We start from the raw sequence: 16,559 nt of genomic DNA, 5'->3' as shown, positions 1-16,559 counted from the left end.
AAGGACATTCAGAGACTTGTCCCGAAGCCACTCCTGCATTGTCTTGGCTGTGTGCTTAGGGTCGTTGTCCTGTTGGAAGGTGAACCTTCGCCCCAGTCTGAGGTCATGACTCCAATCAAGTTGTAGAAACATCTCAAGGATGGAAACCGGATGCATCCGAGTTCAATTTCGAGTCTCATAGCAAAGTCTCTGAATACTTATGTAAATAAGGTATTTGTTTTTTATTTGTAATAAATGTGCAACAATTTCTAAAAACCTGTTTTCGCTTTGTCATTATGGGGTATTGTGTGTAGATTGATGGGGAAAACATTTATTTAATCCATTTTAGAATAAGGCTGTAATGTAACAAAATATGGAAAAAGTCAAGGGGTCTGAATACTTTCCGAATGCACTGTATTTCTTTGATTAGGCTAGTTTGGTTCATCAGACATAACAACTTTAAATGGTGTTCCAGGAAAACTTCAGATGTTATGGTTGTCAACACACATTGACATTACGTGAATCACTTCATCAGAACAAGTGTTACTTTTGTCAAATTATCAAAGCAAGGAGTGAACTGTTTAAGGCAAATAGCGTTAAGAACTGATACTACTACAACGCACAACTGCACTGGATAAAACTAACTGTTGTTGTAAATGGACTGGCCAGGTGTATGGTCAGTGCTGAGTGTACTACTCTTCAAATCTACCAAGTCAGATTAAATAGCCCATCTACATTGCATTGACATACTAACGTTAGTTCAATGCGTCTCAAATCTATAACAAGCAACAAAATACCCCCTTCGTGTGGCTCTTCCCTCAGCTGTTGGGCTATGTTGTATGTTAGTTAGCATTGGCAAGCTAACTAGCTAGTTATGTAAATAGCTGCCTTTCTTGCTGGCCCTGGCTTGTTGAGCCTGTTGTAGCCTGATATAGCCGGGCTAGCCAACTAGCTGAAATGGCTTACTAGTTAGCTAGCTCGTTGTTACGCTATTCCTCTTGCTAACTAACTTGCTAGCATAATGGCATTGGCCTGAAACTAATTGGAAATAACTGGTGGTAACAGTTCATTCAGTGACATGGTAAACAAGAGATATTTAAAGTAATCTTACCTGTTGTGTCAGAATACGGAAGCGGAGCACCTTCGGCCAGAAATAATGCCGACAGAAGAATTCCAGTCGCCAGCAACAACACAAATCCATGACGGTTCCCCATCCTTTTTAGCTTAGCTAGCTAACTAGCTAATGAGAATCGTCGTCCAAAATTACAACTAAATACTAATAAACCAAACACAAATTTTAATTCATTGATAATAAGTTAAATATATAGCTATATCTACAGGCTAAATAAAAATGCTCTCAGGTCTAGCTAGCGTCGATAGCAACGACAAGCTAACGTGAGCTATCAATGCCTCAAACAATGCCGTTTCATTATCCATGAAAAATAGAAAAGGTCTATTACCTTTCTTGAACAATCATGTTTAGATAAATACGCTTCAACGGCAATGCTCTACATTTATTCAAACGTAATATTTTATCAATAGTCCAAACTGTCAGGCACCACCTCTTCTCCGAGGCGCCATGTTCCTACAACGTCATAGCATGGGGGCGTGTATATTGACACGATAGATTTACATATACAATAGCGAATCACAACCCATTAATCTGTATTAACGAACAGATACGACCAATCACTATCCTTCTTCGTATTCCCTATCCACATCCATTGCTTTGTGTCAAACGTAAAGCTAGATGTGTTTTTAGACCTGTAATTTGACATTTGAGGTATGCAAGCAATGTTCCAGTGCTTTGTGAAAGATGAACTACTCAACCTGTCTGATTTAATGGACTTGTAGGCTATACGTCCAGTGTTCCCCCTAGAATTGTTATTTCTTAGGGGTGGGGGTTCAAAGGTCTTGGAAAGGTATGCCTATCAAATCAAATGTTATTGCTCACATGCGCCGAATACAACAGGTGTGGACTTTACAGTGAAATGCTTACTTACGAGCCTGTACCTAACAATGCAGATTTTAAAAGTAAGAAAAATATATGCTAAATAAAAAAGTAGATAGTAACACAATAAAAACAATAACGAGGCTATATACAAGGAATACCAGTACTGAGTCAATGTGCAGGGGTACGAGGTAATTTAGGTAATTTAGGTAATACAGTATGTAGTGATAAAAGTGACAAGGCAATCAGGATATATAATAAACAGCGTAACAGCGTGTCCTATGTGTGAGTGTATGTCATCATTATGCGTGTGTGTGTTTTTTTGTGTGTGAGTTTATGTAGTATGTGTGTTGGAGTGTCAGTGTAGTATGTGTGAGTGCATGGGTAGAGTCAAGTGAGTGTGCATAGAGCCAGTGCAATTTTTTTAAAACGATAAATCAATAAATCATAAAGGGGGTCAATGTAAATAGTCCCAATACCAACAATTTTAACTGAAACCAATTCACATGAGATAAGATGGCACATAGGCCACGATATAGCTAAGTAGACCTATAGGCCTCCATTATGTTTTCACATCAATTTGTTTTGCATCTATGTCAAATATGGCAGGGGGAGCCAGGTAAGGAGTTGGACACATCCTTCTTACCCAAGCAAAGGGATAACATTGATTACTTTTGACTGTACCTTAGAAACTCTGCTTATATAGCCTATAGTAAGAGGGTGTGGTGTGAGTTTAAATCAGTTATTAATGACACATGCTGTGTTGACAGTATTCAGTGTACAGGTTGGTTTATGGACTGTACACATTAAGTACGTATTTGAAGAGCCTAATAGTATTGCTGTGTTTTCATTCCATGTCATGTCTGTTACTTTACGCTCTCTCAGATGTACCATTTGTGGTAATTTATAATCCACACAAAATGCATAACATAGAGTAGATGTTGACTCTGCAGAGGACTGTACTCTGCAGTCACCCAGGTTCTGTCCATTCACATCTGTAGAAAATTTGAAATTCTGACTGGGACTTTTATCTCCCCAAAGAGCCGAATATATCCTGCCATCTTTGCTCATCATTGTGCATCATTGTCAACCCTTAATATTTCTACATGGAAAATTATGCAATAATGGAATATGGGATAGTTTGGCATTGTTTATTCCTATCAAGCCAATTAACAGGCTGGGTTGTAAGCTCTACCCCCTGCAAGTTAGCTGACAATAGTTGTGACAAATGTTCTGCTCTGATTAACTAATGAGGGGGGAGGGGGAGTTCCGTTGCGATGTTATCTCCCAGGGTTTGAGGACAGAGAGACATCATGTTTTCTCTCTGGAACACAAAGCTGTAGGAGGAGAGTGGTGTTGGGTAATAGGCAAAAATCAAGAGAGGCAGAGAGCTGCACATCACTGGCTCACAGAGCGGACACCACCTCACCCAGATAACGGTTAGTACCAGCCAGGCTTTAGAGATATACCATGCATTGATAGTTTTTTATGCAGTTCTGTAGAGATTGATGTATCTTTCTGTGTATTAATTTGTGTTTTTGTGCATCTCAGGGTTTTTGACAAAGTATTAAGGTGATCAAATGTAGTTTGGTATAATGCAACAAAAAATAGGACATGTGAAGAAGCAGACCTCTCAAGGTCTCGCTTGGAGACAAAAAATTGTCCTTAAAGTTGCATTGTCAAGACTTTGGACAAATTTGTAAATGTTTAGCAAAATGTATTTATTGTTTTATTCATAGAGCCACAGCTTGAAAAGTCAAGCAATTGTCATTGAATAAATTCCATAGAAACAGTAGCTAGATAGTACCTTGAAGCTAAAGGTGAATAGGCTGATGAGGGATTTGTCTGATGCTTTTAAAAAACACACCCTGACTGTTTGTGCCAGCAAAACACACTGTGCCACTTTCATTTATTGTGATGTGTTTCCCTCTTGAGAGCACGTATCCCTCAGGCACAGAGAACCATGGCGTTTACAGGGTTGCTGCAAGAGGAGGACATCAGGGCTGCCGTCAAGGCTTGTCAAGGTGAGTCAAACACACACACACACACACACACACACACACAAACACATGTGAACACACATATGTGAACACACACATATGAACACACAATTGCGCGCACACACACGCCCAATAGGCTACTCTCCCAAGGGTGGTCCTATATTGGGGGAAGGTTGGAGGGTGGATCCAGGTAACCAGGCAGCCAGGGGGCTGGGGAGAAGCAGAGCAGTTACCACCCAGATACCAGAGTGTTTATGCTGAGCATTGAAGAGAAGACTAAATCATGGCAGTCATGCAGGCTTCATTCGCAGCCCACCAGCATTTAATTATTTAGCTACACATTACATCTGCTTCAGATGGCAGACAAAAGCACACCTTCCAGAATACACCCACATGTAAATGCTTGTATACTCACTTTTCAGTATATCATCAGCAGAACTGTTTGTGGTATATAATATATTATTCAAAACAGACTTGATTCATCATTCTCTTTCTCTGTTCTTTATAAGTCATTTGGTTTTCATAATGACCTAACTGACTCTCTGTAATTGCATAAACTGTGAATAAAAATGTATTGATTTAAACATTTGATCTGTAGCATATAGTCACACGCTCACATTACAATGGGTTCCCTGAGGTGTTCTGTGAATCTGTGTGTTTAGATTGTATAATGTCCTTAACTAGCGTATTATTGTCAGGGTTCAGTGGCATTAAAATGCTAGAGGGTCTGTGTTTGTGATTGTGAATGTCAGCAGTAGTCAAATGAAAGTAATTTGAGCACATGAGAGAATGTTACATCTCTCTATTCATCCCCCTCTCCATTCTCTCTCCTTGTCATGCTGTCGGATCTCTCTTTCCTCACACTCTCTCACTTCCTCTCGACATCTCTCCGCATTTCTCTTGATCGCTTCCCCCATCTCTCCATTAGCTCCAGGCACATTCAACTTCAAGTTGTTCTTTGCACAAGTGAGACTGACCGGCAAGCCAGAGGCAGAGGGCCAACGGGTGTTCAGAGTCCTGGACCAAGACCAGAGTGGATACATAGAGGAGGAGGAGCTGAAGTATGATATGAGTTGGGGAGGGTGGCTGTGTGTGGAGGGAGGGAGGGAGGGAGGGAGGTGCACGTGAAGGGGTTGCCCCATAGTATGTACACTAATGGTCCCAGAAATGTTCCATACGCACAAAAAGCTTATTTAGATCAAATTTGTGCACAAATATGTTTACATCCCTGTTAGTGAGCATTTCTTCGTTGCCAAGATAATCCATCCATCTGACAGGTGTGGCATATCAAGAAGCTGATTAAACAGCAGTATCATTAGACAGGTGCACCTCGTGCTGGGGACAATAAAAGGCCACTCTAAAATGTGCAGTTTTGTCACACAACACAATACCACAGATGTCTCAAATTTTGAGGGAGCGTGCAATTGGCATGCTGACTGCAGGAATGTCCACCAGAGCTGTTGCCAGAGAATTTAATGCCCCATGGTGGCGGTGGGGTTATGGTATGGGCAGGCATAAGCTATGGACAATGAACACAATTGCATTTTATCAATGGCAATTTGAATGCACAGAGATACCGTGACGAGATCCTGATGCCCATTGTCATGCCATTCATCCACCGCCATCACCTCATGTTTCAGCATGATAATGCATGGCCCCATGTTGCAAGGATCTGTACACAATTCCTGGAAGCTGAAAATGTCCCAGTTCTTCAATAGCCTACATACTCACCAGATATGTCACCCATTGAGCATGTTTGGGATGCTCTGGATCAACGTGTATGACAGCGTGTTCCAGTTCTTGCCAATATCCAGCAACTTCGCACAGCCATTGAAGAGGAGTGGGACAACATTCCACAGGCCACAATCAACAGCCTGATCACCTCTATGTGAAGGAGATGTGTCGTGCTGCATGAGGCAAATGGTGGTCATACCAGATTTTATTATATTTTTATTTAACCTTTATTTAACTAGCAAGAACTAATTCTTATTTACAATGAAGGCCTACACCGGCCAAACCCGGACGACGCTGGGCCAATTGTGCGCCGCCCTATGGGACTCCCAATCACGGCCGGTTGTGATACAGCCTGGAATCGAACCAGGGGGTTTGTAGTGACGCTTCAAGCACTGAGATGCAGTGCCTTAGACCGCTGTACCACTCGGGAGGGGTTTTCTGATCCACACCCCTACCTTTATTTTTAAGGTATCTTTGACCAACAGATGCATATCTGTATTCCCAGTCATGTGAAATCCATAGATTAAGGCTTAATGAATTAATTTCAGTTGACTGATTTCCTTATAATAACTGAAATTGTTGCATGTTGCGTTTATATTTTTGTTCAGTGTATTTGTGTGTGTGTGTGTGTGTGTGTGTGTGTGTGTGTGTGTGTGTGTGTGTGTGTGTGTGTGTGTGTGTTTGTCATGCACATAGAAAGAGCCTGATGTATTCAAGCTGAAACAAACTATACATTACATATCAATACAATAAAGCAGCATTGACACATGAGATGTACATGTAGTTCTTCACTCATCTCTCCTCTCTTTGTTTGTCTATGCCCAGACTATTCCTGCAGAATTTCTCCTCGGGGGCCAGGGACCTGACTGATGCTGAGACCAGAACTCTCCTGGCGGCAGGAGACAGAGACGGAGATGGCAAGATAGGGATGGAAGGTACAGGTTACAGTACACTCACATCAGCACTACACACACCTGACAGGAGAGCAAGAGAGGGACTGTCCAATGCTGACATCATCTAGGCCTAAATATCATCTTGATCATAGTTTCATCTTCATCAGTTTTATATCATTATATTTTATATTATTCCAGATGATAGGGGATATTGAATCTGAAGGAAGGAAGGAAGGAAGGAAGGAAGGGAGGAAGGGAGGAAGGGAGGAAGGGAAGGGAAGGAAGGAATGCTGCAAAGGCAAAGTGGAAGAAACAGTAAATAAATGCAAGCTTTTTCAACTTATGTAATATTCACTGTGACTTGGCTGTGAGGTCACACATCAGGTGATCACTATATCTCTTTCTCATTGCTCTGTTTCTCTCTTCTCTTGCAGAGTTCTGCGCTTTGCTGAAATGAAGCTTTCACTCCTCATAAGGGCTGTCTCTTTTTTTGCTTTCTCTTGGTACTTTTTACAACGTCTGGAATCCAAAACGCCCAACTTCAGCATGTCTGGAGGGAAATGCCCACCTCAGCGACTCTATGTATATGCCTGCTGCCACTCTCCCGGGTTGATGGTGCATCTTGGCACATAAGTTCGTAGCCGGACATCCAGATAAACGTGGATATTAGATGTATAAGTGAGTGTCTGTCTATCCATTGGGTAACTGGTATGGTTTAATAAAGGATCTAAAACGTAGATATGATGTCCGTTTGTCTTACTACAGTCCCACAGGTTATGTTGGCGTTTCAGTGCGTGTTTTGGGTCTAACGCTTTGAACACACCAACTGTCTCATTGCGCAAAATAGTATGCAGCATCATCTAGATATGTGTGCAACAAAAGTTCAACATTCACCTTCTGCTACCATTGCTGTCAACCCGTTAACGCGTACAGTTTGACGCATACGTTCGATAAATTCAACGTATGCACCACACAGAACGCACTGCAACTACCTCTGTAACGCAATGCTGCAAGGCAAACGCAGCGTTCCATTGGAAATGAACTTACTTCTGGTGTACCAAATCGCAAGACACAGTCGGTTTGTTCAAAGCGTAAGCTATTAGCCTGATTTCCCCAGTGCATTTTAGTTGTGTGCTCTGCATGGGCCTACAAGAGACAACGCAGCTCTAAATGTGATGATATAAGCAAAGTGCCCACGGCTTGTACAGGCTGCATTTCCGATGCAGTAACAGGCAAACGAGAGGCTGCGTGCCTACAGTTCAGCACGCAATGGACAAGACCCGGAGCCCGGAGGGTGCCAACTGCAGTACATCACAGAGTGACGGTAACCTCTTGAGTAGCTGACGACGAGAGCGATCATTCATCAAGACAGTGAGATGAATAGCCTATTGTAAGCATCAATTAAATCCATCTTAATTTACTTATACTGTACTGACAGCGACACGCCAGTCTGAAATGAGGCCAGACAGATTAAATATGGTTAGATGTGGGCAAAACAAAATATTTCTGAAAAATGTGCATGTCCATATCAGGGCTAACACCGCCTTCTTCTGGAGTGAATTCAAATTAATAATTTTCAGACCTAAAAATGACTATTTTGATAGATTGGTTAACATGTGTGGTGGGATTGCCTTTGCCCATGAAGAATCATGTGAATAAAATATAACATTTCATTATTTATTTTAAACAAAAAAGCCGAGAGCATTCATTTTGATATATGCATACAATTATGCGTAATGTTTGGGTAGGCTATATAGGCTACACTTATAGCCTACATAAAGTAATTTGGGTAGGCTATAGCCTATAGCAGTGTTCCCCAACTGGCGTCCCACGGGCCGAAATCTGTTCCAAAGTATTCCCACACATAATCGAGAGATAAATGTGATCGTATACAAATGTAAGCAAGGTTTTAAATTATTATGTTTTAGTCAAATATTATATATGTTTGGGCTTATTGCGGTCAATTTGCAGTCTACAAATTATTTGTAATTATGCTCAGGACCCCTGACCATCCATTCAAGAAAAAATCGGCCAGGCGGAAGAATCTATATAATTGATGATCCCTGACCTATAGGCTAAACATGCCTGAAACGTATGCGTAGATTAAAAGCGTAAGCCACTGCGTCGCTATAGGCCTATCCCTGACCCTGCAGCCACATCTCACTAGGCAAAAACTGGTTGAATCAACGTTGTGTCCACATAATTTCAACAAAATAAAATGCAATGTGATGATATTGAGTCACTTGGAAAACTGATTGGATTTGATAAAAGTCATCAAGGTAACGGAATTTCGTATTTTTTTCATTCTACTGTTAACCTAAATCCAATGACATGGTGACATTTGCTGTTGATTTCACGTTCAATTCACGTTAGTTGACAACTCAACCAAATATAAATAAAAACTAGACGTTTAACTGATGTCTGTGTCCTGTGGGATGGCTCTGCATGGCATCCCAGTTTCGTAAATAGTTGTATTGATCTAAGGCTTTTCATTCCCAGGCGGTAAAAGGTGACAGAGGACACTGACTTCGAATTCCATTCATACCCTCTCTATCCGTCTCCGTCTCCCAACCGACTGACTGGCCGACACTCTATATCCAACACCACACAGGTGACATGCTATTCCCATTAGTGCAGTGTCGCATTGAGAAAGGAAGGCGTTCTTTCTACCATTCCATCCAGGTGTAAACACAATGTCATGGTGAAGTTGTTTGAGAGCTAATAAACTGCTCCTGTTGTGCGAACATTGCGCAAAGCAGTGCAGCGCAAGCCCCCATATTGGAGTGGGCTATATAGCTGGTGTAGGAGCATAGCATTCAACCTATGTAGCCAGGCCTAGTTCACACACATGGACGTAAAGGTTGCCGCCGTTATTTAAACTCATTGTCTATAAAGAAGAATGACTGGGTGATAAGAGGCTTAATTTGACTGAATTTGACTGAACCTGTGGACAGTTAACTCGCATGGAATTGTTAGGGGTCCTCTATGCAGGGGAGTCGCAGAAGGGTCAGAATACGTATTACAGTATATCAAAGATTTAGTGTGTAATATGCATAGCTGTGTTTGTGTCAATTAATAAATCAATCAGATCAATCACGAAAAAGCATGAAGTCATGAAGAGATGAAGTATTCCTTTCCACCATTTATAGCTTTGGGTCTACCCTTAGCAACATATCTTACATATATAGGCTATAATGATATTGACATTCTACCCTGGAAACAGAAACCTAATATTTTGTAACTTTATGAGGTCAGTGACCTATGTGCTTAAAATATTTGTACATTGGTATCAATAGGGTTGGCCTGAGACTGAGAATTGATATCCCAAACAACTGATTTTCTTTTATCTGCCCAGATGCTTGAATAGTTGGTAAATAAAGTCACTCCCTAGCCTACTTTGGTTTCAAGGCGCTTATGACCTTGTCACGTCTTTAGGCCCTCACACACATGGCCCTGACTCAGGGCCCCTGAGCATCCTCATTTGTTACCTTAAAAATAGCACACGATTACTTCTGCAATTTTTTTGCAAAACCTTTGCTGAGATAGTAACTGGGACTCAAACACCTATAAATGGTGTGGGTCACCGGGTCACGGGTAAATAAAACAGAAGGAAAGGGTTTAGGGTCAGCCAACTCGAGTTATATACAGTTTTTCACTCTTCTCCAGAGGAACTTCAATGTGCAAAGGGATCTCAGGTGGGGGCATTGAATTGGAATACATCAGAATAGTGAATATGGAACCAAAATCTTACATGGAGCACCGGACCTCTCAGTGAAAATGGATGTAAAACATTTTAGGGACAATTTTCAGCAGAGGCAAACTTGATCATGAATTATCTTTTTTTTTATGGACAGCAGTTGTGAATGTGGATAACAATTAGAAAAGAGAAATTAGAATACAGTCACTGATTTGTTCTCTTCTTTATTTTATTGTCTTTATTTGCAAAACAATACGATGATGATAATTAGAAGACAAAATAAAAGTAGACGTACAGCTTGCATGGAGAGTTTATTTTTATTTTTATTTTTTACTAATGGGCTTGTAAAGCACCTCCTTTCAAATAGAAACAAATAAAGAGTAATGGAATAACTCATATTTTAATTTTGCCAAATGCCAAAAGTTATGCAAAAGAGAGCATCACCAAAAGCAATGCCTCGAAAGGTTGGGTTTCCTGAGATGGGGGTTATTGTCTAGTTGCCTCTGATTGGCGTGAAAGACAGGGTGATTCTGTTACAGATGCAATGAATATACATTTACTGAATCCTATCATACACTCGTATTACAAACAAAAAACGAAAACAGTAGCCTATATTTACCACATAAACAGTAGGCCTATAATTGTTTTAAATTGTGTATTCAACTCTTTACAGTCGTGGAAATTGGCTGATATGGATAGGGATAAATTGAAATGTTTCTGGGCTAAATTGAAATGTTTCTTACAGAAGAAATATGAAAAACATATGCATAACAATGGTAGCAATTGAAAGGGAACAGTTTGGAAATTATGGGAAAATTATTAGACCAAAGGTGAGGACACAACGGTTCACCTAACACAAGACTGAATCCAAACATTACATTGTTGATTTTATGTGCATTTTACATTTAATGTACTTCTCGCCGCATTTGTTGATAACGAAATCTGAAAATACTCTGGATACATTCAGTAACATGACACGACAATTCCTGGAAAATGCGGGGTAGGTACAAAATAAGACAAATAAATGACAAGGGTTTGAGTGAGAGGACTAACTAGTGTCTCTTAGCGGCCACACACCTCTCCAAAGTGTGCACAGTTCCTAAGTCATTTCAATTAACTTTTATGACTCAAAGAAGAATCTTCAACTATAAGGTGCTTTTTTGAGCTCTCCTAGAACAAGTACACTTATAGTTATTTTGTTAGGAACACAACCCTGCATCACTGCCATCACACAATTACTGTTGTTGTTTATGGAATCCAAAAACGGTCCATTATACATCGCAATCTGGGTCAGGTGGGCATAATTTAAAAGCCTGTTCTGTTACCGACATGACTAAGTTATAAAATACGGTCTTTCAGAGTTAGGCTTTCACAAGGCAATTCAGGGAAACAGATCATCATTTTGGTGCGCATAGAAAGGAGTCATGAGTGCATTCAGGTGCGTTTGCCGCAGCTAATTTTCTTCACAAAAGACAAACATAGGCTGATTCTGTTCAGAACAACCCAGAGTAAGACGGCATCTCATCATCAAACATAGTAATCATAAACGTTGACACTGTATATGACATGGGTTTTATGATATGGAAATGTGAAGTGCACATTTGGACTCATGGGTGTTTGGCTTGCTTGTATGACATCAAATAGGTATTTATTATAATCCTCAACATCTCATCTTTCAAAAATACATAGAGTCTTCTTAATTACAGCATCTTCCTCACTTAGATAACAACATCTTTGAAAAAGTTGCCCAATTAGCAGGAGGGATGGGGCCAGGCGGCAACTTCTTGTCGCATGAGGTGCTCAAGTTCAGAACAGCTCTCAGTAAAAAAATATAAATAACATACAGTGCTGTGAAGCGCAGAGCCAGAGCTTTGACGTCATGTATAGCATGTTGTACAGCCACTGCTTTCCAATTTAGGCGTTTATCAGTGACCAAATCTGCCATTTTCAACCAATATAGGTATGAGTGTAAAGGGCTACAATGTATCTTTAAACACGTTATTTCCCACGTCACTAATTTGGCAAAGTGATGATGAATTTTTTTTTATACGTTTACATTATAAGTGCTTCTACACGCTGAAAAGATTGAGAAATTGGTGTTTAGTCAAACCAAATCTGTGGCCGAATTGACTGTGAAGTGAGGGTAACTAGCACTGCATGGTTTGCGCCAAGTTGGAGTTGTGCGCATAACGCACACGTTCGGATCGATTTACAGAGTTGGCACCTGTTTCTTCTCCCCAGTGGCAAATAAAATATAATAAAAACTAATTTAAAACGTTAAAATTCAGTATCTTGTCTTTCTATTCATCTTAATTTTAACCTTATTGTAACCTCGTGGGTTATTCACTCTTGAAAATAACATAAATGTGATCCCTATAGTGTTAACAGTGTTAACACCTAAATGTAAGAACATTATAATTTGACAGCGAATACAAGATCTCTCCATAAATTTGCAAATCACTGTATTTGATATTCTATCTATTCCTTTTTTCAGAAAGAAACAGTGGCCGTCGGTGCACTTCTCGCTGCGGCTGATGTGACCGCAGCTCTGGCTGCTTACTCAGGGAAGAAGACTATACCAGTTTGTCAACGGAAATCAGCAGGTCCAATTTTTCTCCACTTCAGACCTACTACGTCAGATTGTGTTTTACTTGTGTGTTTCACAAAGTACTCGTTGTATAGTATACTACATTCTACAGTGCATAATAGAGCCAGAAAATATGTACATTTGCATATCTTCAATATATCACCAGCATAGGCAGATATGGAAATAGTACTCAATAAGATACAGAAGGAAGGACAATCAATTAATCTGTGGCCAATATTATTGTGAATAATTAGCTCATATTGGAAACGCAGTCAAAGTTAGGCTACTGCCATTCTGAGAAACCCCTATAAGAAACAGAGTCCCATATCACTTATGCTACAAGCTTGATGAGGATGTCCGTGTGATCAGTAAACTCTCACTTGAAACTCAAGTAAATGTCAATGAAATGCCATCAATGCCGTCAATGTTGATGACAGTCACAAGTGGCACCATGCATTGACAGACACTGTCCATCAAATAGCGGCCGATTCATTCGATATCAAGAGCTTCGCTTCCAAGGTTGGCCTGGCCGCCAAGTCCGCCGACGAGATCAAGAAGGCATTTTTCATAATCGACCAGGACAACAGCGGCTTCATTGAGGAGGAGTTCAAGTAAGGCACTTTATCATTGTCCAATAACACATTTGTATATGCGGTACACATTTGAGGCGCTATAGCCAAGTTCAAGTTTGTTTGTTTATTCATCATCATATGGAGTACACAGTGCAATGAAATGCTTACTTGCAGGTTCACCTCTCGACAGTGCAGCAAACATAGAAGAAAGTAGATGGCTGAAGAAACAGTCATAGAAATATTTACAAAACTCTATGCTGTAAAAATAGAATAGTAATTTAGTAATAATTTAATTAAGCAATAAGGCCCAAGGGGGTGTGGTATATGGCCCTATATACCATGGCTAAGGGCTGTTCTTATGCACGATGCAATGTGGAGTGCCTGGATACAGCACTTAGCTGTGGTATATTGGAAATATACCACAAACCCCAGAGGTGAATTATTGCTATTATAAACTGGTTACCAACGTAATTAGAGCAGTAAAAATGACTGTTTTGTCATACCGTGGTATACACTCTGATATACTACGGCTTTCAGCCAATCAGAATTCAGGGCTCAAACCACCCAGTTTATAAATCAGAATATAATACAACAAGGCACTCAATGAATTAAGACAGATATTTACAACATGTGCCGTGGAAGTGTGCAATAGAATGTGCAATAATAGCAGACATTGTTCAGTATAATAAATAGGAGTCCAGTAGCAGCAGTCGTGGAGTGTGTTTGTAGCGTGGATGTGTGTGTGAGCGTGTGAGTGGGAGTGTGTGTGTGTGTGTGCGTGTGTGTGCGTGTGTGTGTGTTTGGGTCTATGTGTAGGTGTGTGTGAGTGAGTGCATATGTGGTAAGGTGTATAAAGTCAGAGTTCAAGAGTTCAGAGGTCTGATGGCTTGTGGGTAGAAACTGTCTCTGAGCCTGGTGGATCGAGACTCGATGCTCTGATACTGTCTGCCAGACAGTAACGGAGTTAATAGTCTATGGCTGGAGTGTGAGGGGTCCTTGATGATGTTGCGGGCCTTCCTCAGGTATCGCTTGGAGTAGATGTCCTGTATGGGTGGGAGCACGGTACCTGTGATGTACTGGGCCGTCTTCACCACCCGCTGGAGGGCATTGCAGTCGAGAGCGGGGCAGTTTCCATACCAGACCTTCCAGGATCCAGTTGCAGAGGATGGTTTCCAGACCCAGGGCCCTGAGCTTGGAGGGAACAATGGTGTTGAATGCTGAACTGTAGTCAATGAACAGCATTCTCACATACTGTAGGTGTTCCTTTTGTCCAGGTGTGATAGGGCCGTATGGATAGCAATGTCATCTTCCATGGATCTATTGGATCAGTGGGCAAATTGGACAGGGTCCAGTGTGCCGGGCATGCTGGCCTTTATGTGGGCCATGACCAACCTCTCGATACACTTCATCATGATGGGGTGAGTGCAACAGGATGGTAGTCATTTAGGCATGTCACCTTAAGTTTTTTGGGGCACTGGAACGATGGTGGTTGACTTGAAGCATGTGGTGACTACAGCCTGAGACAGGGACATGTTGAAGATGTCTGTGAAGACGCCTGCCAGTTGGTCAGCGCATGCTCTGAGGATGTGGCCGGGGATGCCGTCTGGTCCTGCAGCTGTTTTCAAAACAGTCCTGGAGTATTGAGTCAGCTCCGTCCATCTTTTGTTTCACTATTCTGTCTGTTGGTGGGTCCCTCTTCAGTAGGTTTTTGTATGCAGGGAGTAGAAACAGGGAGACGTGGTCTGATTGGCCGAAGTGGGGCCAGGGGATGGCTCTGTACGCGTCCCAGAAATTTGGATCCGTTCTTAAATAAAAATAAATAAATACAATTCTCCCATGAAGTAATCCAACAATGTGTGCGCCGCCATCTTGTCTATTTCAAATCTTCTCCTTGATCAAGACAGGGGAGTGTCATTCAACACAATGCTTGATTTCTGAGTCGCACTCACGACATGCGGCACCTGAGAGAAGATTTCAAATAGACAAGATGGCGTCTTGTTGGACTACTTTATGGAGCAAAACATTTATTTAATTTAATAATGGAGCATTTTCTTAATTCAAACGAACCACCTGCAACTAGACATGGAAGTTTAGAAGACATGTGTTGTCTTCTGTAGCTCAGCTGGTAGAGCATGGCGCTTGTAACGCCAAGGTAGTGGGTTCGATCCCCGGGACCACCCATACACAAAATTGTATGCACGCATGACTGTAAGTCGCTTTGGATAAAAGTGTCTGCTAAATGGCATATTATTATTATTCCAAGTCTGGAATTGAGGAAGTATCGCCAAGTAAAGGTTGGTTGAAAATTCTCTGTGCAATGCATTACACTAAGTAACAATGGCTATCAGCCAGCTGGAACAGTAATAATGGTCTGATTAGTCTAAGTTTTAAAAGCTACACTAATCCAACATCTCTCCCTTCATCCTCTCTCTCTCTCAGGCTGTTCCTGCAGAACTTCTCTGCCAGCGCCAGAGTACTCACAGACAAAGAGACCAAGGTTTTCCTGGTAGCCGGGGACGAGGAAGGTGATGGCAATATTGGAGTTGACGGTAAGATAACCTTAACCCAGCTCATCATGTTTGAGGGACATTGCAGGGATGATATGTCGGTGTACTGGTAACAAATAAATTGGACATATAGCTGGGACCCAGAGTTTTTCCTGACCACAAGGAAAACTGACACTAGAGGAGATTTGCTACATTGACTGCCTTGTGTGTATAAGAGCAAGAGGTTTTATTTTATTTTCATACTACTGCAGAAGGTGTACATTGATTTTTTGATTTGTTGACTAAATCATATTATTCAAACATGAACAATAAGGTCAATGTTCTTGGTTGGGCATATTTTTCACAGTACTACTTTTCGCAGAGTTTCTTGCCCTTATAAAGGCATAATTGTCCATTGACCAAGATCCACCGTTTTTCACAGAACCAGAACTCCTATCAAGACTCACTAACTTATTTATCAACTGCCTGCGGACTATATTTCTCAACACGGAGCACAATGTCCTTATAGTGTATTGTTAATGTTATTTGGATATGTTATAATGATCTGAAAATGGCTTGTGCAAATTGTACAATCGTATCTGCACTTCCGAGGAATAGTGAAAACCCAGTAATAATAACTATTTTGGTGTAAATGTTGTC

General features: G+C 41.0%; 3 protein-coding genes across 4 annotated transcripts in view; 2 read left to right on the top strand and 1 right to left on the bottom strand.

Moving 5' to 3' along the window:
• Positions 1–1,581, bottom strand: part of LOC311103946 (serine/threonine-protein kinase LMTK2-like) — a 59,257-nt gene extending 57,676 nt beyond the window's left edge. Inside the window, exon 1 of the mRNA XM_084145582.1 lies at positions 1,091–1,581. Coding sequence (XP_084001708.1) covers positions 1,091–1,193 — 103 coding nt within the window. The 5' untranslated portion in view covers positions 1,194–1,581. The remainder of the gene's footprint in view (positions 1–1,090) is intronic.
• A 1,687-nt stretch (positions 1,582–3,268) lies between these two features.
• Positions 3,269–7,275, top strand: LOC311103379 (parvalbumin beta-like). Of its 2 annotated transcripts, none has more exons than XM_084144942.1 (5): positions 3,269–3,369; positions 3,882–3,954; positions 4,859–4,991; positions 6,490–6,599; positions 6,992–7,275. In XM_084144942.1, the coding sequence occupies exons 2-5, from the start codon at positions 3,894–3,896 to the stop codon at positions 7,012–7,014; spliced, it is 327 nt and encodes a 108-aa protein (XP_084001068.1). In that variant the 5' UTR covers positions 3,269–3,369; positions 3,882–3,893; the 3' UTR covers positions 7,015–7,275. The 2 variants fall into 2 exon arrangements, with proteins under 2 accessions (XP_084001068.1, XP_084001067.1); XM_084144941.1 differs by having other exon boundaries at positions 3,866–3,954.
• A 551-nt stretch (positions 7,276–7,826) lies between these two features.
• LOC311103818 (parvalbumin beta 2-like) lies at positions 7,827–16,033 on the top strand (the record flags this gene model as incomplete). The annotated part of the gene is made up of 3 exons (XM_084145459.1): positions 7,827–7,881; positions 13,305–13,452; positions 15,853–16,033. The coding sequence occupies 3 exons, from the start codon at positions 7,827–7,829 to the stop codon at positions 16,031–16,033; spliced, it is 384 nt and encodes a 127-aa protein (XP_084001585.1).
• Positions 16,034–16,559: the final 526 nt, after the last annotated feature.

The sequence above is a fragment of the Coregonus lavaretus genome (assembly GCF_964263955.1).
Source record: "Coregonus lavaretus genome assembly, chromosome: 28".
NCBI lineage: Eukaryota > Metazoa > Chordata > Actinopteri > Salmoniformes > Salmonidae > Coregonus > Coregonus lavaretus.
Note: the sequence above shows the minus strand (reverse complement) of the source record. Positions and strands in the feature narration are given on the sequence as shown.

Coding starts and splice junctions, on each gene's coding strand:
- LOC311103379 (XM_084144942.1), top strand. CDS start 3,894: ATGGCGTTTACAGGGTTGCTGCAAGAGGAGGACATCAGGGCTGCCGTC. Junction 3,955..4,858: donor TGCCGTCAAGGCTTGTCAAG/GTGAGTCAAACA, acceptor TCTCTCCATTAG/CTCCAGGCACATTCAACTTC. Junction 6,600..6,991: donor TGGCAAGATAGGGATGGAAG/GTACAGGTTACA, acceptor CTTCTCTTGCAG/AGTTCTGCGCTTTGCTGAAA.